Source organism: Zonotrichia leucophrys, chromosome 19, assembly GCF_028769735.1.
Source record: "Zonotrichia leucophrys gambelii isolate GWCS_2022_RI chromosome 19, RI_Zleu_2.0, whole genome shotgun sequence".
Lineage (NCBI taxonomy): Eukaryota > Metazoa > Chordata > Aves > Passeriformes > Passerellidae > Zonotrichia > Zonotrichia leucophrys.
The window spans coordinates 8,746,980-8,766,208 of record NC_088188.1 but is presented as its reverse complement, the minus strand read 5'-3'; the positions used below and the strand labels follow the sequence as shown (position 1 = coordinate 8,766,208).

The 19,229-nt window shown below is 41.0% G+C and overlaps 2 protein-coding genes across 3 annotated transcripts; one reads left to right on the top strand and one right to left on the bottom strand.

Annotated features, from left to right (window-relative positions):
- Window positions 1-568: 568 nt before the first annotated feature.
- On the bottom strand, window positions 569-4,919 carry PRR11 (proline rich 11). Its single transcript, XM_064729473.1, has 10 exons — window positions 4,766-4,919; window positions 3,989-4,100; window positions 3,438-3,585; window positions 3,150-3,272; window positions 2,584-2,820; window positions 2,358-2,456; window positions 1,764-1,873; window positions 1,589-1,648; window positions 1,405-1,501; window positions 569-1,072 (listed from the first exon to the last, which is right to left on the bottom strand). The coding sequence occupies exons 1-10, from the start codon at window positions 4,911-4,913 to the stop codon at window positions 1,007-1,009; spliced, it is 1,200 nt and encodes a 399-aa protein (XP_064585543.1). The 5' UTR covers window positions 4,914-4,919; the 3' UTR covers window positions 569-1,006.
- Window positions 4,920-5,349: 430 nt separating this feature from the next.
- On the top strand, window positions 5,350-17,215 carry SKA2 (spindle and kinetochore associated complex subunit 2). 2 transcript variants are annotated; one of them, XM_064729474.1, is made up of 7 exons: window positions 5,350-5,490; window positions 11,173-11,262; window positions 13,045-13,221; window positions 14,431-14,517; window positions 15,501-15,540; window positions 16,177-16,309; window positions 16,717-17,215. In XM_064729474.1, the coding sequence occupies exons 1-7, from the start codon at window positions 5,458-5,460 to the stop codon at window positions 16,841-16,843; spliced, it is 687 nt and encodes a 228-aa protein (XP_064585544.1). In that variant the 5' UTR covers window positions 5,350-5,457; the 3' UTR covers window positions 16,844-17,215. The 2 variants fall into 2 exon arrangements, with proteins under 2 accessions (XP_064585544.1, XP_064585545.1); XM_064729475.1 differs by lacking the exon at window positions 11,173-11,262 and having other exon boundaries at window positions 5,408-5,490.
- Window positions 17,216-19,229: the final 2,014 nt, after the last annotated feature.

The window sequence follows — 19,229 nt, the reverse complement described above, 5'->3', positions numbered from 1 at the left end:
GACAGCACGGCCGGGGGTGACAGCACGGTGGGCACAGCCCGGGGGTGACAGCACGGCCGGGGGTGACAGCACGGCCGGGGGTGACAGCACGGCCGGGGGTGACAGCACGGAGAGCACCGCGCGTCCCCATCGCTCCCGAGGGTCGGCTCCGCACAGCCGGGAGCGCCGGGGGGACCGTGCCTGGATGCAGGGCTGTGCTACCGGGACTCACCGCGGGTCCCCACCGCCCCCGAGGGTGGGCTCTGCACGGCCGGGGGTGACAGGACCCCGAGCACTGCTGGTCCCCATCGCTCCCGAGGGTCGGCTCCGCACAGCCGGGAGCACCGCGGGCACCGTGCCCAGATGCCGGGCAGGGCTGTGCCACCACTGTGCCCTGGTCCTGGGTTGTGTCGTGAGCTAAACCGCGGTACGGGCACAACCTCTGCCCACCCCATGACTTGGACTTGGAAGGAAGTTTTGAGTTCCTCGCCTTTAAGCAGTGCAGCCTTTTAATCGCCATCAGCCAGCAGTGATACACAGTACAAGGTCCTCTTACATTTGTAGCCACACACTCTCCAAACAAAGCAACTGTTTTGTTGAAGGTTGCAGCTTTCCACTTTAATAACGTTAGTGCATTAAACTGTTGTTTTTTCTTTGAAACTGTACAAATACCGTCATTTTTTTGTTAAAAAAAGATATAATAATACTGAATTTCAGCAAATACATATTTGTATGACAAGCAGCACCAGTGCTAGGAATATAATAGTCCCTGCTTCAGCAGCACCCAGGTGTCAAAAGACTTGGGAAATTTCCTATTTTTTTTTCCATTATGAATAAAGATGCAACCAAATTGAGAGACATTAGAGAGAGATAAAAAGCACAATCTGCTTTGCAGGGTTTCACAATGCCCTGTTTTCCTGTGCACTACATTTACTTACAAATACATGTGCCTGAGTGTAACAAAAATGGGATTCAAGTGTCTTCCTGACCACAAATGGAAAATTGCTCCATAAACCTACTTTCCTTTTTACTTTTCATCAAAGCTGTTTGCAGCACTCAGCCGTGCAGGAGAGGGACTCTTTGGGTGAGCCATCTGTCAAAAGAAGGGAAGGGTCACAACTTGGATATCTGAGCTCATTATCACTGAGATAAAACAGTGCAATTCTCACCTGGCACCTTAAAACAGACACAACAAATCAGTAAAATAAAAGATGCAATTCACCCTCACATTTTGTTCTTCTGCAAAGTGGAACTATGACAGTGAAAGCTGCATTGAGGCACGCCATTGGCCACCAAAAAAAGCAATTTTTCCTCTTGGGATTGTCAAATAACCTGCCAGAATGGCATGTCCGTTCTGCAGAGCCCTTAAATCAGTAGGAATTCTGGGATTTTTATGATTCCAAGAAGAGGGACAGAGTGACTTGCCTGGAACTTGCGCCGCAGTGCCCGTGTCATGATTGGGGTCAGCCCAGAGCCACATTCAGTGTTTTCTTTGCTATTCAGAGGAGTGCCACCAGGACTTCTGAAAGGGCAATTATGATTCGTTTGATTGGTTCTCTAGTTTTTCTAAATTAAAAAAAACAATTAAAGATAATAGAAAGGAACAGACCTTTCGATATCGACTTTCTTCAGATGCTTCCGAAGATCAATCTGATTTTTAGGGGAGGTACTAAGAGAAAAAAAAAGAAATTGGTACAATGAAATGTTTCCCACTCAGTAAAAAGTGTTAATCACTGTTTAAAACAGAAGAATCTAAAATCTAATCAAGGAAGAAAGCATCTTACATTAAAGATTTTGCAGCATGAGGTGATGGCTTGGATTTAGGTCTCAGATTAACACTCTGTAGATCTGTGACTGTAATTAATGCCCTGCGTGGCTTCGCTGGTGATTGCTCCTACAGCAAGGAGAGAAATGTTACCCCAAATAAAACTTCAGAAGGTCTCACTACCCTGAAATCCATTTAATATTTAATAAACCCAAAAGTTTTTTGTGGTTTATGGCTTTTATGCTTTTTTTTGAATTATTAAGATTTGAATGTGCCTTGGATAAAAATAGTTTTAGGAAAAAACAAAAAGAAATTAAGAAGGGTTTTTGTTTTTTTTTGGAAACAAAGTTCCAGCTGGGCAAAAGGAGTCAAAAAATCTACTGATAAAATAGAAAGCTCTATGGTCTTAATGTAAAATCAGAGTTGTCCTGAGTGCCAGGTGAGATTGGAATTTGTCACTTTATTCCTTCCCTTCCAAAGCCCAGGTGCAGAATTAGAATGGTCACTTGAACCTGACCACTGGGTGTTTGGATGAGAATCAATTTATCAAAAAAAAAGCAGGAAATACAGCACTTCCAGGGTGGATTTTCCCTTGATTCACCCTCCAGTTTACCTTGTCCATTCTCAGGTTGCTGTTTGTCTTCTTCAGTTTAACATTCAGGAGGTCTTTGAGGGTGATGTGCATGGGCCCATCCTTTTTCACTGGCGCTGCCTGAAGGCAAAGGGGAAATCAGGAAGGGAAAGCGAGTGAGCACTCACAGAGTGATGTGCTGAGGAATCCAGGCCCAAAAGGAACTCAGGCATGAAATAAAAAGCAGAGGAACCCTCTGATTCCCTACCAGCTTAGAGGCTGTGCCCCGTTGGAGGAGGAGAGGAGCTGGAGGCACTTTGGGTGCAGGCAGCGGTGGAGGAGGAGGAGGAGGAAGAGGAGGAGGAGGAGGAGGAGGGGGGATGGACACAGGCATGGATGCTGAGGGTGGAGGATCCATCTGTGTCCCCACAGCAGCTCCCAGGACTGGCTTGTGACACCTCTGGCAAAGGGAACTTTCTGAAGGCGGAGCTGCCACGCTGTCCATCTGAAATAAATAAAGAGAACATTAAATCCAGCAGAAAAAAGGTGAGATTTTAAAGAACAAAGGTGCTGGCTGAGGCTGAGCTGTAAAGATATAAACCCTCCTGCCATGAGGGAGCAGCAGCTCTGAGTGCACAGAATGCCCCTGAGGAGCTGCTCAGCTCTCAGAGGATCTGCACTGAACACAATTCCTGATCCTCACACAATTCCTGATCCTCACACAATTCCTCATCCTCACACAATTCCTCATCCTCACACAATTCCTGATCCTCACACAATTCCTCATCCTCACACAAACAAATATTGCCCTGCCCCAGCTGGACTGAGACTGACCTGCAGGGCTCCTTGTAGCTTGGCAAATTCACTTTCCAACTTCTCCAGCTTCTCCCTGAATGCATTTAGTTCCCTTAAGTAGGCTTGTGATGGGAATATGGTGTCTTTGACCACCTGAAAGCTCTAAGCATAAAAAGAAACAGATTATGTGTGTTTGTGTGGTGATTTTCTTCAGATCAACCTGATTTTTAGGAGGGCTACTAACAGAACAGAAGAAATTGGTACAATGAAATACTTCCCACTAAAACAGAAAAATCCAATATCAAAGAATATATATATTACATATACCTGTGTAACCCTGCTCTGGCACCACCAGTACAGAAATGATGCTGCTGTTGTCAAGGGTCTGACCACATTTTTTACACTGGGCAAGGCTAAAGGCCAGGGGGAGCATTTTGGGGCTGGTGATGAGTTCAGAGGGAGAGGAGCTGGTGACCTGCAACAGAACAAGGCCAGAATTTTATTTATTTTATTTATAATTCATCCTTTTTTATAAATTTTATTTATAATTCATCCTTTAATAAAGTAACTGTGACCAAACCTGTGGAAATTACAAGCAGGTAACAACAGAGAAAATGTGATTACAGAAAGCCAAGATACATTTCAATAAAGAAAGGGGGGAAATCCTATTGGAAATACTTTTTTGATTCAAATTGCTTTTCCTGGTTATTAATCATAGAAACATTAAGGTTGGAAAAGATCTCCAAGGTCACACCAAAAGATACCATGGAGTGCCATGGACTTGGCACAAATCTTTGCCTCCTTTCCATGAGCCATTGGGAGCAAAAAGCAAACCCAGGGATGGGGTGAGAAGGCAAAATTCAAGCAGAGCCTCTTACCGTGGAGAGGGACAAACTGAGCCCTGGGGCGTTGCAGCATTTCTCTTCTTTTCCACTCGAAATTTGGCTCGGGCTCTTCGTTTTCGTTTGCATTTCTTGTACCTTGCCATTACTGGGGAAAAAGACACATTGCAAATGGATGTAGAGGGATAAATCAAATTATGCATTGGGACAGAGCTGCCACCAAAGAGAATAGCACAGACTGCACCTCAGAAATCGAGCCAGAGGTTACTCACAGCTGCCTTGGTGGAATTATCATGGACCAGTGATAGAAAATATATCCTTAATTTCATATGATCCATAGGGATGTGTTTGCACACAGAAAGCATCACTTTATATGGGCTTATTCCTGCCCTTTTCTATTTGTAACATAGATAGCACTAATAGTTATTATAAATATAATAAAAATATGAATAGTTAAATAAGTACACATGAAAAACATTATAAATAATACTATAAATAAGTGTAAATATACAAGAAAGTGATTAGAAGTATTATCAACTAAATAGAAACATTGCAACTATTGATATGTAAGCACAATAAAAATAAACGGATGTTCAGTTTTTCGTTACGCTGGCGTGCCAAGCACGGAATTTGGGGAAAACGACGCTTGGGGAGAACGGTGACAAAAGCCACGGAGAAGCCACGGAAGGATGCGGGGGCGGCGCGGGCCGGTCCCTGACCGGTGATCGGTGACACCCCAGCCCCGCTCACCCGGGACCCCGCACCGAGAGCGGGATGTCTCTGTCACTCACTCACACACACACCTGCACACACCTGTGGGGGTGTCCCGGGGATGTGCCGGGGCCGCCCCGTCCCCCGGGCCGCGCTCCGCGCCCGCCGCCGCCGCCGATTCAAACCGCTCCCCGCGCCGCGCCCAGCCAATGGCAGCGCCGCTCTCTGCCGGCCCCCCCACGCGCCGCATGTAAGCCGCGCGCTGATTGGCTGTCGCTCCGAGGCACGCCCGCGCTCCACGGGAGAGGGGCCGGCACTGCCCCGCCCCGGCCCGGCCGCGCTGAGGCGAGCGGCGCCGCCATTGGACGAGCGCGCTCGGTGCCGCCAATCGGCTGCGGGCAGCGCTCGGCTGGGGAAGGCCAGCGGGGTGAACCGGGCGAGGAGCGGCCCCGCCGGGGCTACCGGAGCGACCGGGAGAGAACCGGGGAGGCGGAGCGGCGGCGCCGCCCCTTCAGGGCCGCAGCGGACCGGCCCGCACCGCTTCCCGCCAGCGCCGCGCGCCCCGCCCCGGCCAATCACGGCCGGAGCCCACTCCGGGCCAATGGGCTCGGCCGTACCTCGGAGCGGGTTTACATTCTCCGCTGGCCAATGGCGAGCGCGCCCCGCGAGCCGCCAGCCAATGGGAGGCGCGCGGCGAGTGACAGCTGGCCAATGGGCGCCGCCGACTCTCCCGTGCCGCGGCGCGGGGGGTGGGGATCTCCCCGCCGCCGCCTGAGGAATGTCAACTATTCAACATGGAGACGGCGGTTACCAGGCTCGAGACCCTGGTGAGGGCGGGCGGCGGCCGCGCTGAGGGGCGGCCGCGCCGCGGGCCGGCAGCGGCGACGCCTCGGAGGGCGCGGGGCCGCCGCGGAAGGGAGGGAGGAAGGGAGGGAGAAGCGGGCGCGCGGGCGCGGCGCGACGGAAGAGCGGCCCCTCAGCCGCGCCCGCGTTCCCCATCCGGGCCCTGAGCGCGGCCCGCGCCGCCCTCGACGGGGCGCCCGCCGGCCGCGTCCGGGTCAGGCGGGTTCGGCCGGGCCGGTCCATTCCGCCCCCCCCCCCGCTCATCGAGGGGCGGGGCTTGCGCCGCTCCATTCACCCCTCAGCGCGGGGCAGGGCGCGGCCATTTCCCGCGCACCTGGGGGGGCGGGGGGGGTGGGCGCGCTCATTGCCCGCCTCGCGGGGGGACGCGGCCGGGCCGGGCCGCTCCATGTGCCCGCGGCGGGAGGGGGGGCGCGGGGCAGAGCGGAGCTCCCGGACTAGTCCATTTTTTTCCCAGAGGGGGGTGAGGGTGGAGCGCTCACCTGGGCTGGACCATTGTGGTTACGGAGGGGAGGAGAGGCGGGCTGGGCTGGTCCATTGGCGCGGGCGCGCGGGGGGAGCGGGGCGATGGCCCCTCAGCCCTCAGGGGCCGAGCTCCAAAATCGCGGAGTTTTCCCCGCTTTTCTCTCCGTTCCACGGGGCTGCCCCTCAGGGAATGACGGCCTCTCTGCCAGCCCCACTCTTGGAAAAGTGGAAAAAATGAGGTTTTTTCCTTCTTTTTCTCCTTTTCCAAATGAGAGCTTCATTTTTTACCTCACGCGTGAGGGCTCTGGGGAGCGGTGTCCAACCAGCCGAGTTCCTCGTGCCGTCCCTCAAACCTTCATCTTCCTACTACAGAGTCTTTTTGCCATTTTTGCCCACATATGTAGTACTCTGTATTTTTTCTAAAGCCTAGTTTAATTTAGAAATATGTTTAAAGATACTTGGGTTAGATGCTTAATTATCGAATTTATTTATTGTCATGGTTTATTGAAAGTCATGCTTTCAAGTAATTTTCATTTTAGGACGTGTGAACAGAGAGGTGTTTTTGCCCTCTTTAAGCTAACAAGGGCTTTTATTCTGGAATTTAGAATAATCTCCCATCTCACAGCTTTGTGTCTCCTCCTTTCCCTTCTGCTTTGTTGGTTTCCCCGTCCTGGATTTCCTGTGAAGTCAGCTCTCTCCACACAAGTGTGATAAAATAACACTTCTTATTTCCCTCGAGCTTTTGACACGAATTTCATGGAAAGCTTCCTTTTGGAAGCAGGGATAAAGTAACTAGTGGGAGCTTGAAGAGAAAAATGGGTAGGAAAATAATAAAACCAACCAGGTAATCAATGGTTATTTGTGACAGGAGCATCGTCAGTGTTAGATTAATTATGGAACAGATCACAGAGCTGGCAGTGCTTCATTCAGAGCAGTTCAGTTCATTTTTATTTCTGTTTTTTGGCATCCTGCACCTCCTCTGCCCTGAGTGGTGTCTGTCCAGTGCCCTTTTTATGTTGTACTACTGGTGATGATGCACAAAAAGCAGTGCAATGTTAAAAGGGCATTGGCCAGCAATACAATCTGCATTATTCTGTATTGTTTTTAACAATATACAAGCCCAAAATGTGTCTGAGACCCCAAAATGAGATTGCCACTGGTTTATTTTTATTTATTATTTTTTAAGGAGGAACATTTGCCATTTAATGACAAATGCCATAATCCCTGTCTTAGAAATGGCCCAGGTCACTCAGCTGTGTGTACATCCCCAAAAATCCCCTTTCTCCACTCCATCCCCAGTTTACTTTGGTATTTTTTAAAATATCTCAGCAGCTCCCAAGCCTGAGAGTCCTCCAGCTCTCAATATGTGTTAAAAATCCCAAAAATCCCTGAGATTTCTGGAACACCCCTTCCTTGTGGTGGTGTTCTCACTCCCCATGGTAAAGGCCATCCCCAGAGCTGGGCAAGGAGTGTTTAAGTGCATTTAATGGAGTTTTTAAGTGTATTTAATGGAGTTTTTAAGTGCATTTAATGGAGTTTTTAAGTGCATTTTACTGTGATTCACACTGGAAATTATAAAGAATAAATTCTGCTGTCTAGCAGATACTCCCTGTAATGCAGTTTATCAACATCTGGCTGATGGCAGGTTGGAATCTCAGCTTGCTGGGAGGCAAATCCAAGCCATAAATACACTTGGAAATGGAATTTCCAGTTTAGAAAGCACCACATAGTTTAAAATCAAATTTCTGGCCGATCTGTTGGGTGGTTGGGTTTTTTTCCCCCTCTCATGATCAGTGGAATGGCAAATTCTGAATAATAAAAATAATAATAATAATGTGAGTTTTTGTGTGTTAGGATTCGGTGAGCTTTAACCTCACGCAGCTCTTCACCATCCACAGAATCCTCTGGCTGAGTTGATGTGGTTTTTATTCCCTTTTTTTGGTGAGTGTGTGGTTGATTGGTGCCCAGAATTGTTGCTGCTAACGAGTGCTCTGACTTTATTGCACTACTGTGCTATACAGAGAGCAGTGCAATAGTATTGTCAAAGCATCTGAGAGCAGAGCCCTCTGCACTTCCTAACATTGCCTTCCAAACCTGTGAGTAAATGACACATTTACACCTCAAACCTGCATTTTCTGCGTGGTTTATTGTGAAATAATCATTTTACAAATGCTCCTGAGCTAGAATATTCAGGGGGGATTTTTGCAGGTGAAATGCAGCAAGAAATAAATATTTACAAAAATAAAAGCAGTCACAATAAACTCTCCTCACAAAATTCTGGCCACATTTAGCTTCACATCCAGTTTTTAATATCCTGAACCACAGTGTGTAAGTTGGCTCCTTATGGAAATGTCAAATTATCAGTATTGAACATTTGATGGGTCATTTTGAAAGCAGTTCAAATGATGAAATGGATTTGATTTTTTGCTTTTCTCCAGAAAAGCAAAAAAAAAAAAAAAAGGAAAAAAATCAGCAGAAGAGAAAAAAGCAAAAAATGTTCTTTTTGGGGCGCCTGCCATGGAAAGGAAAACCTTGAAATATTTCTTAGTGGAGGAGAACAGAAACCATTGAGCAGTCAGGGAAGAAATCCCTTGTGAGCTCTTTAAAAACTCTTTCTCAGTGTGCTGAAAAAATATTTTATTTATTTATTTTTGGGTTTTATCCTGGCTGCTTTCTGGGGCAGAAGTTTTGCTGGGAAAATTATGAATTATGGTGAAAACTTTCCCCTTGATTTATGGATGCTCCAGCTTTTCACTGGATTTATTTTCCTTTTCATCAGCTGTTATTGGAAATGTGCTGGAGGTGTGTGGAGCATCATCCATCACCCTCAGAAAAAGGAGATTTTATTGCAGATCTCACCCTCCCAAAGGCATCCGTGGCCATTCCTTAAGGCTTGTGAAAAACTCCATAATCGCTTGTTTTTAAATTTTAAAAATTTATAAAATTATTATAAAATTTTTAAATACATTTATAATAGTAATCGAATGGTTATAAAAATAGTAATGCAATCAGAGTAATTATAATTTGTGAAAAACTCCATAATCGCTTGTTTTTTAAATTTTAAAAATTTATAAAATTATTATAAATTTTTTAAATACATTTATAAAAATTAATAGTAATCGAATGGTTATAAAAATAGCAATGCAATCAGAGTAATTATAATTTGTGAAAAACTCCATAATCGCTTGTTTTTAAATTTTAAAAATTTATAAAATTATTATAAATTTTTTAAATACATTTATAAAAATTAATAGTAATCGAATGGTTATAAAAATAGCAATGCAATCAGAGTAATTATAATTTGTGAAAAACTCCATAATCGCTTGTTTTTAAATTTTAAAAATTTATAAAATTATTATAAATTTTAAAAATAAATTTATAAAAATTAATAGTAATCGAATGGTTATAAAAATAGTAATGCAATCAGAGTAATTATAATTTGTGAAAAACTCCATAATCGCTTGTTTTTAAATTTTAAAAATTTATAAAATTATTATAAAATTTTTAAATACATTTATAAAAATTAATAGTTATCGAATGGTTATAAAAATAGCAATGCAATCAGAGTAATTATAATTTGTGAAAAACTCCATAATCGCTTGTTTTTTAAATTTTAAAAATTTATAAAATTATTATAAAATTTTTAAATACATTTATAAAAATTAATAGTAATCGAATGGTTAGAAAAATAGCAATGCAATCAGAGTAATTATAATTTGGACAATTTGAATGAGGACAATATGAGACAATATTAATAATAAATAAATAAATAAATACAATAAATACAATAAATACAAAGACAATAAATACAAAGAGTTTTGGGTGTCTGGGTACCTTTTGTGGGCAGCACAAGCCAGAAAAAAAATTCTCTGTTAATTAACAGAGAATTAACCCTTAAAAACAAACAGCTCATCCATGATGCTTAAATTCCATTTAAACACAGGATTCTGCCTGGTCACCATCAACTTCTTCCTCTGAATCCCAACAGCACCTGCAAACCATGAACAATTTAATTTCTCCTGATAATGGAGCAATAAATTCTTTTTCTCTGAAAGATTCAGGTGTCCTGTGGCTGCTATGTGAGTCCTTTCTTTAAATAAATTATCCTACATGGCACAGTTTCTATTTTCACATTTTTTATAACCTAAAACTGTATTTAACACAGTACTTAAGAGAATTAATACAGCATTACTGTCTAACACAACACATATAATATTCATTTTAATACTTACAATCATAAAATACCTGTATTTTTCACAGGCTAATGTGAAAAATAAATATATTTATTTATTTATGTGAAAAATAAATATATTCCAACATAAATATTGGAATCCCAGCCTGACCACAGACTGGATATTTATTTTTTATAACAAATACAGCCTTGCTTTGATCCTTAAAAAAAATAAAATTGGAATGGTCACTTTGGGGTTAATCTCAAAATAAACAGTGAAAAGCAACTTAAGGGAGTCAGAACCATTTTTAATTTGCTTTCATCATTGTCTCTTCAGTGCAATCACTGAATTATTGTGTCAGAGTTAATGAGTTAATAAAGGGGAAACTGCCTTTCCTGAAAGTGGAAGTCTTTAACAGATATTAAAATTGCAGACTGAAATTAATTAAGTGGCAATGCTATCAGCAGAGTGTTTTCCAAGGCAATTAGAAAATTCTCTGGTGGCTTCTTTATCCCAAGGAAAGAAAAGTGATGCCATCCATTTTATGGGCTGGTTTATTAGGGAATAATAAATTGTAATAATAAAGTGTATTGTGGACATTAAAAGCATCTGAAAGAACACATCCCTCATATGAGTGTTAATAAAATCTCTTGGATCCTGAATTAACTCTGTGTAAATAACCTGGGTGTTGTAGTTTTGCTAACAGAACCCCTTTATATTTGAATAAAATTCCATTGGAAAACTTTTAGCTTTTCAAAGTGAATAAAATTGAATATTTGAATAAAATTTTATATTTATATTTGAATAAAATTCAATTGGAAAACTTTTAGCTTTTCAAAGTGAATAAAATTGAATATTTGAATAAAATTTTATATTTATATTTGAATAAAATTCCATTGGAAAACTTTTAGCTTTTCCAAGTGAGGCCTCCTGCTTTTCCTGAAGCACAGCTTGGGGTTTGTCTGCAGTTTTTGGCTTTTAATAAACTGGGCCTGACCTTAAATATTTTAGTTCCAGAAAGCAGAATCTGATCTGGATTACATTCAGCGCAGAGTGGAGTTTGAAATCATGAAAAATCTTCCTGAGGATACACCAGCAGAGGTATTTCCAGATGAAATTCCATTTTATTGCATGAAGTTGGGCATAAATGGGTATTTTTTTTTTCTTTAAACCTGAAATATAATTGGCTATTCTTTAATTCACTTGTCAGGACTAATAGCAATAGTAGTAGTAGTATCATTATTGGTATTGTTGTTATTGTCATTTTATTTATTTATTATTATTTATTATTACTGGTTTTATTACCATTAATATTGTTATTGGCAGGCTATAATAATAATAATAATAATAATAATAATAATAATAATAATAATAATAATAATAATAATAATAATCTTTATAATAAATAATTTCTATATTATTATCATAATAATATATTATTTATTAATATTATATAATATAATATTTAATAATATTAATATTAATTAATAGTATAATATCAATCAATATTATTATTATTAATTATTATTAATAATATATTAATATATATAATAATATATTATTATATTATATTATATTATATTATATTATATTATATTATATTATATTATATTATATTATATTATATTGTATTATATTATATTATATTATACCCTAATATATTATAGAGTTAGGGTTAGGGTTATATTATAATATATTAATTATATTATAAATATAATATAATTATTATTATAATAATATAATATAATAATAGTAATAATAGTAATAATAATAATAATTTTTATAATAAATAAATTTTTATATTATTATTATTATTACTACTATTACTATTATTACTATTATTATTATTATTAACTGTATTTATTTATTTATTTATTTATTTCCTGCATCATCTATCAAGATAAGTGGCCTGATATGAATTCCAACCAAATTCCTTTGGTTCCTTGGGCCAGTGAAATCCTCCCACGTTGTGCTCTGAGCAATCAGAGCTAAATTCAGGTTACAGATTCCAGTCTGAGCTAAAACTCACCCTTGCTGTGAAAACCAAGAGAAACTTCACTGCCACCAAGCAGTGAATAAATTCAGATTTGGGGGGAGAGATGAGAGGAGAACAATAAATGACATCACAGAAAGGATTTTATAAATATGTACATTTTTGTGGGATCTCAGCACCTCAGGACTGAGGTGCCACCGAGAGCACCCTTGGGGGGCTCGGGAGTCCTGGAATGTTCCAGAAGTGTCTGGTGGCTGGACTTTGATCCTACACAGGAGACGACACCTGTATGAGGATAGGAGGGTTTCACCGGGGTGAATGGTGAAGGGATGAGTTAATTAGAGAGTGAAACACAGGGTTTAGGATTTCTGTACAGGGGGGTTTAGAGAAGTAAGATGGAGGAATTGGGGCGTGTCCTGTCCTTCTTCTTCTTCTTCTTCTCCTCCATCTTCTGTGGTGATGGTGGCACTTTGGGATTGGTCATTACTAAAAGTGCACTGGGCAATAAGGGTGAAAGGTATTGGGGAAAAATGATAAATATTGTACACGTAACTTTGGGTATAAAGATAGGTGACCGCCCGGAGGGCAGCACAGTGTGCTCATGGCTGGCTGCTGAGCAGAGCTCTGTCGGGCCGAGAGAAAATCTTTTAGATAAACAATTAATAAACACCGAGACCGAGAAAAGAACTGAAGCCTCTTCTGTTCCTTTGATACGCGGCTGCCCCAAGGCCACCCCGGGCCTTTCCAGGCCCTCCAAACAGCCAAAAACCGGACACATTTTCACTGTAAAGGATTATTTCGTGTTAAATATCCAACACCTGCGCTCTGAATCGATGTGTGGCCACAGGAATTTTACCATTTTGTGTAATTTAAGTGTTCTGCTCACGCAGGAGGACCCAGCTGCCCTCCTGAAGGAGCTGCCCGTGCTGAAATCCAGGTACCAATCCCTGTGTGCCCAGATGGAGGAGATTTCCCTGGAGCAGAAGGAATCCATGGACAGCATCCGAGCTGCCCTGCAGAAAACCATGGAGATGGTGCAGGCGCTGCAGCAGCAAACCCAGCTGGAGGTGGTGGTTTTTAAATTTCATTAAAATTAAAATTTTCATTTCAATCGCTTTCTTTTCACTGCTGGCAGCGAGCACCAACTTTGTAACCTTTGTGTGCTGCTGGAAATTATTGTTTTTATTTTAGAAGATCAGGAGACATTTCCCAGCAGGAATGCTGGCAGGATTGGAGCTGGTTTTGGAGTTAAAATTAGTAAAATTATTGCTGTTCAGATTTGGAGCTGAGGAGTGTCCATAGAGTGACACAATTTGGGTCATTTCATAGGAACTGACACCTCTGTGCACTCCTCAGGGCCACACTGACACCTTAAAGAAAATACAAAGTGAAACCAGGTTTAAAAGGCTAAAAACTTTTAAATGATAAATGTATTTTCAGTGTCTAAAGGGAGAAAGTTAAACCATTGTAACAAACCCCCTGGGAGTGCTGTTATTCCAAAGCTGTTTTTCCTAAGATAATGTTTAAATTGGTAAAAAACTCAGCAACAAACAACATTTTCTTAAGTGGTCTTCAGCCACTGCTTCATTATTGAAGAGGTGAAAATATTAATTTTGACCCTTTACAAATGAGGTGATTTAGATCAATATTCTAATGCCTGGACATTTAGACAGATTTATTAATCTGTCAACAGTTATCAGTAACTTTTGATAGACAAAATGGGCTGTAACATGATTTAAAAGAGTGGTTCTATATCACAGAATGGAAAATAGATCATATCTTACTGTGCTTTGAGGATATTCTGCCCAGAATAATTTTATACTTGGATTTCCTCAAAGTGGAAGACCCTTTTTTTTAAAGTTATATGTGGAGCTTTAGGTAAAGATTTTCTTGTACTTTTTATATTTCCTAAGATAAAGATTTTCTTTCACTTTTTATATTTCCTAAGATAAAGATTTTCTTGCACTTTTTATATTTCCTAAACCAGAGATGGATCAAAACTTCTGGAGACATAAAAATCTTTAAATGAAATACCTTTTTTTTATTTGAAAAATTTCTTTTGCTTGACTAATTTATATAGTAAAATATATATAATTTATAGTATTGGGGCTGGAGGAAGATGATGGTTGATTTTTCAGCACCACTTTTGTACATTTGGTTTTCAGAGGAAGGAAATGAGGAGTTCACTGTGAGTTTCACAAACATTGAGTCCCTCTGTAAATATCAGGAACTGAAGGATCACAATTCCCTGTGTTTGCTTTTCCTTGTTTTCCCAGAACTCCCCTCTGTCAGCACAAGAACAGACTGCAGCCCAGCAGTTAAGCCTGAAAACGGGGAAAGAAATGGAATTTTCAGTGCAAGAGGTAATTGTGGGCATGGGATGTCAGAATTCCAGAAACTTTTAACCCCGAGTGCAGAAAGGACTGATTTTGGGATTTTTCAGAAATTGGATTAAATTCCTTAACAAACCTTTTCATTTTTATTCTATACTGATTAAGCTTTTTTTAATTGTTCCAATTAGATGGTCCACAAAGGAGAAATCAGCTTTGATGGAAGATTTTGTTCCTGTTATTTTTTAATTGGGATATGTTTGTGTTTCTTGGGAATGCACTTGGTTGATCTTCTTGATAAAGCAACATTTGGGTGGGAGTGAGGGATGCCATTGATTCAAACCAATGTGGGGAGAAATTTAATTTCCTGCGAAACATTAAACAAATTTTGGGAGATGAGTAACAATCTATTCTAACTGTAAATATGAGTAACAATCTATTCTAACTGTCATGCAGTAAAACTTAGATCTAAATGAATATTTATTTAAAAAGTCAGATATTCTCCCATAGCTCGATGTGTAATTATCCAATATAATTATCTGCAAATATCTGCTCTGGGTCTCATATTAAAAATATTAAAAATACTAAAAAAAAATTAAAAATATTAAAGCAGGTTAACAGAGGGTGTTTTTTCTGATTGAATTTTCCTACATCACACTTTGTGTCCCTTTATTGCCACACTTGGTTTGCATGGGGCCTGCCCATTGCAAAAATCTGCTCCTGCCTTGAGAAATGCTCTCCATTTATTTATTATTTATTTATGTCCCTCACTAATTCCAAATCATGTGCTGGAAAGCTGCACAGGCTCATCTGACCCACACATTAATCTTTCTGTGTCCATTTTAAACTTCATTTTAAACTCTGTTTAATCCCTAAGGTTTTGCTGTTGACCTCAGTGGCTGCAAGATCCAACGGCAAAATGTAATTAATGTAAATTTCATGCAGAAATGAAAGTGTGAAAAAAAGATTTTTTGGGCAAAGCACTAAGAAATACTGACATTATTGTTTATTTTTAGCCATCCTCCCCAGGATCTACAGACCCTGGCTCAGCTGAAGGTAAGTGCTGCAAAAAATCAACTTCTCACTGATTTAATTTCATAGAGGCTGTGACACTGCAGTGTTTTCACTCAAGCACCAGTATCTGCTGCTTTTATGTGAAGAATTTAGACTTTTCTAGAAGGACCTGACCCCTGAGTTGCATTCCAGGAATAGTTGCCACGTTTCTGGGATGTTTTTCCTTGCTTTCATTGGGATGGAAGTGGAAAACTTGTTGTGTTTAAGCTCTGGAAGAAATGGTGCACTGATCTTACCACAGAAATTCTTCTTTTCAACTCATTGATCCCTGCTTACAGGAAGGAATTTTCACAGTTGGGTTTTGGTTTGTACAAAAACCACACAAACAAACCCAAAAAGCAAAGGCAGCTGGTCACTGACAGGCCAAATCTGTCAGTCCTCACCAGATCTCAAATTCAATTATTTTTTACTGAGTGTTCCAGATCCAGTGATTGTTTTTTTCTCTCCTTTCTCTTGCTGGGAAATCTTTCTTTAGTCCCACCTAGGGGTATTATCAAACACCAATGGAAGCACTTTCTATCTTTGGTGCAATTTCTGAAGAAACAAATATTTTTTCCATTTCTTTTTTTTTTTGTTTTGTTTTGTTTTTAACAAATATCTTCTGTTTCCAATTTTTAGAAGCCCAGTTCATCCCACTGACTAAGGAAGCATTTCTGAGCGTGCCCAGGAGCATCAGAAGCACTGTCAAGTTAGCAGACCTGAACACTTTTTACAAGGAGTTATTTAACCATTTCATTGTACAGAACAACAGGTAAGGCTTAATAAAGCCATTCATGGAAAGGTTTTTATAAACTGCAAAGAATTTTATCCTTTTTAAATGAAATAAAAGCAGCTAGTTAAGCTTATTGTAAATTCAAAATGCCCTGAGACCAAACCCTGCCCTCCCCTCACCATCCCCTTCTCTGGGTGAGTGCTGGGGGTTTCTGACAGGCTGATGTTACAAAAAAAAAGGAAGTTTTAAACTCAGGAATTCTCTCTTTTTAACCCTGAGATTTACAAATGACTGCTGGGATTTGAAGTGGCATAGAAAAGCTGATGGTAATCTGAATAAATTTGAGATTTACGAAAATCATTGATTAACCATCGTTTGCTTTTTAGCCTTTTTCTGCCAGACCTGATGCTTGATCCCTGCTTTACTAAATTGTTTTTGTCTTACAGAGCAGCACTGAGTCTTTCACAGATGAAAAACATGAATATGAAAGCCACTGACTCAAGAATTCGAATCCTGGAAGAACTGGGGATTGTAGAACTCAACAAACAAGGAAATGTTAAATTAGCTGTGTGAGAGAAAACTCAGAAACATCCTGGAAAATCTCCTGGGTTATTGAGGAACAGGAATTTCTCTGGAAGCAGAGTTCCACTGTAGGGAAGTTGTTCATGTTTCTGTATAAATATTCTGTTGGTAACACTTGAAATTGGAGAGTTCAAGGTCATTGAGGTTGGCACTTTACCTTGGCTGTAAAGGGATTTATGGTGGGATTTTTTTTATGATGGGATTTCTTTAAGGGATTATGGCTGATGCATTTTTAAGGAATGTTGTGAGCCGTGTTCCACTTTCCTGCTGCGTTCCTGAGGGGGTTTTAAAGGCAAATAATCCAAGCCTCTTCATTGTCCTTGCATTCCTGAATAAAGATTTATTTTAATTTTGTTGAAGTGACTCCTGACCCTGATTCATTTCCCTTTAATGTGAATTCCCTCAGGTTTTTACAGTCCAGGCAGGGTCAGAAGGGATTTCTGGGCACTGCCCAATTCCAAACCCCGAAACTGCAGCTCAGGACAGAATCCTGAAAATTCCCAAGGATCCGAAATTTACAACCTTTGACCACTCTAACCGTGAAAAACATAACATTTTTTCTTATGTCTAATATTTCTATATTATATATATTATACAGTCTATGTATATTATATAGTTTTAAATATTTATATTTATATTGTTATATTTCAGCATAATTTGAGGGGGTAAGATACATGATTTTTTATTAAGTTACTGTGGGGGTTTTTGCGAAAAATTATGTCTCTGAAAGGAGAAAAATTTAAATTAGTGCTCTTAGGGAGGGAAAGGCTGATTTCTGAACCCATCCTTGAACTGCTTTAGGGTTTGATGGGAAGAGAAACAGGCTGGGTATGGCAGAGGAAAGAACAGGAATAAGTTAATTTTATGGTGTCTGCTGCCAAGGGTGCCCTTTGAGGAGTAACTAATCAGTTTCAAGCAATTATTCAGTTTCACAAATAATTTAGTAGCTTTCAACCACATTGATCTTCTAATAGAGGACTCAAACCTTGCTGTGCCACTACCTAAAGCAGGGTTAAATATTGAATTTCAAGCTGGCTGTAGTAACTGAAGACAGCTCTCAGTAGAGGCCAGAAACCCATCCCTGCTCCTGAAATCTCGCAGGTAAGGAAGAATAAAGAAAAATAATTAAGAAAAATAAAGAAAATTAAAGGAAAATACAGTAAGATGCAAACATGGGGCTCTCTCCCTGCCGGTTCCCCTCAGGCGCCAGCTGCGCTCCCCTTGGGATGCCTTTGGCAGCTGGGGTGTGCCTGGAGCTCGGAGTTTTGTGGTTTCAAAACCATAACCCAAGGTGTAACCCTAACCCTAAACCCTAACCCAAGGTGTAACCCTAACCCTAAACCCTAACCCAAGGTGTAACCCTAACCCTAAACCCTAACCCAAGGTCTAATCCTAAACCCTAACCCAAGGTGTAACCCTAACCCTAACCCAAGGTGTAACCCTAACCCTAAACCATAATCCAAGGTGTAACCCTAAACCTAAACCCTAACCCAAGGTCTAACCCTAACCCTAACCCAAACCCTAACCCTAACCCAAGGTGTAACCCTAACCCTAACCCTAACCCTAAACCATAACCCAAGGTCTAATCCTAAACCCTAATCCAAGGTGTAACCCTAACCCTAACCCAAGGTGTAACCCTAACCCTAAACCCTAACCCAAGGTCTAATCCTAAACCCTAACCCAAGGTGTAACCCTAACCCTAAACCCTAACCCTAAACTCTAACCCAAGGTCTAATCCTAAACCCTAATCCAAGGTGTAACCCTAACCCTAAACCCTAATCCAAGGTCTAACCCTAACCCAAGGTGTAACCCTAACCCTAAACCCTAACCCAAGGTCTAACCCTAAACCCTAACCCAAGGTGTAACCCTAACCCTAAACCCTAACCCAAGGTGTAACCCTAACCCTAAACCCTAACCCAAGGTGTAACCCTAAACCTAAACCCTAACCCTGGGCAGGAAAGGCAGCTCTGATCTAGGGCTGGTTCCAAGGAAAAAGTCATGGAGGCAACCATGTCTTGGCAGTTTTGTGTTCTACTTGGGATGCCTTTTGCAGCTGCAGTGTGTTTGGATCTCTGTGTTTTTTGGTTTAAAAACCCTAAACCTAGGTCTAACCCTAACCCTAACCCTAGGCAGGAAAAGCAGCTCTAATCTAGGGCTGGTTCCAAGAAAAAAGCCGTGGAAGCAGCCATGTTGTGGCAGTTTAGTGTTGCCTTTGGGATGCCTTTTTTAGCTGCAGAGTGCCTGGAGCTCTGGGTTTTGTGGTTTCAAACCCTAACCCAAGGTCTAACCCTAGCCTTAACCCTAGGCAGGAAGGGCACTCCTGGGCTAGGGCTAGTTCCAAGGAAAAAGCCGTGGAAGCAGCCATGTTGTGGCAGTT

Coding starts and splice junctions, on each gene's coding strand:
- PRR11 (XM_064729473.1), bottom strand. CDS start 4,913: ATGCGGCGCGTGGGGGGGCCGGCAGAGAGCGGCGCTGCCATTGGCTGG. Junction 3,273..3,437: donor GCCAGAGCAGGGTTACACAG/GTATATGTAATA, acceptor TTTTATGCTTAG/AGCTTTCAGGTGGTCAAAGA. Junction 2,457..2,583: donor GGGGCACAGCCTCTAAGCTG/GTAGGGAATCAG, acceptor CTTTGCCTTCAG/GCAGCGCCAGTGAAAAAGGA.
- SKA2 (XM_064729474.1), top strand. CDS start 5,458: ATGGAGACGGCGGTTACCAGGCTCGAGACCCTG. Junction 11,263..13,044: donor CTGAGGATACACCAGCAGAG/GTATTTCCAGAT, acceptor CTGCTCACGCAG/GAGGACCCAGCTGCCCTCCT. Junction 15,541..16,176: donor AGACCCTGGCTCAGCTGAAG/GTAAGTGCTGCA, acceptor TCCAATTTTTAG/AAGCCCAGTTCATCCCACTG.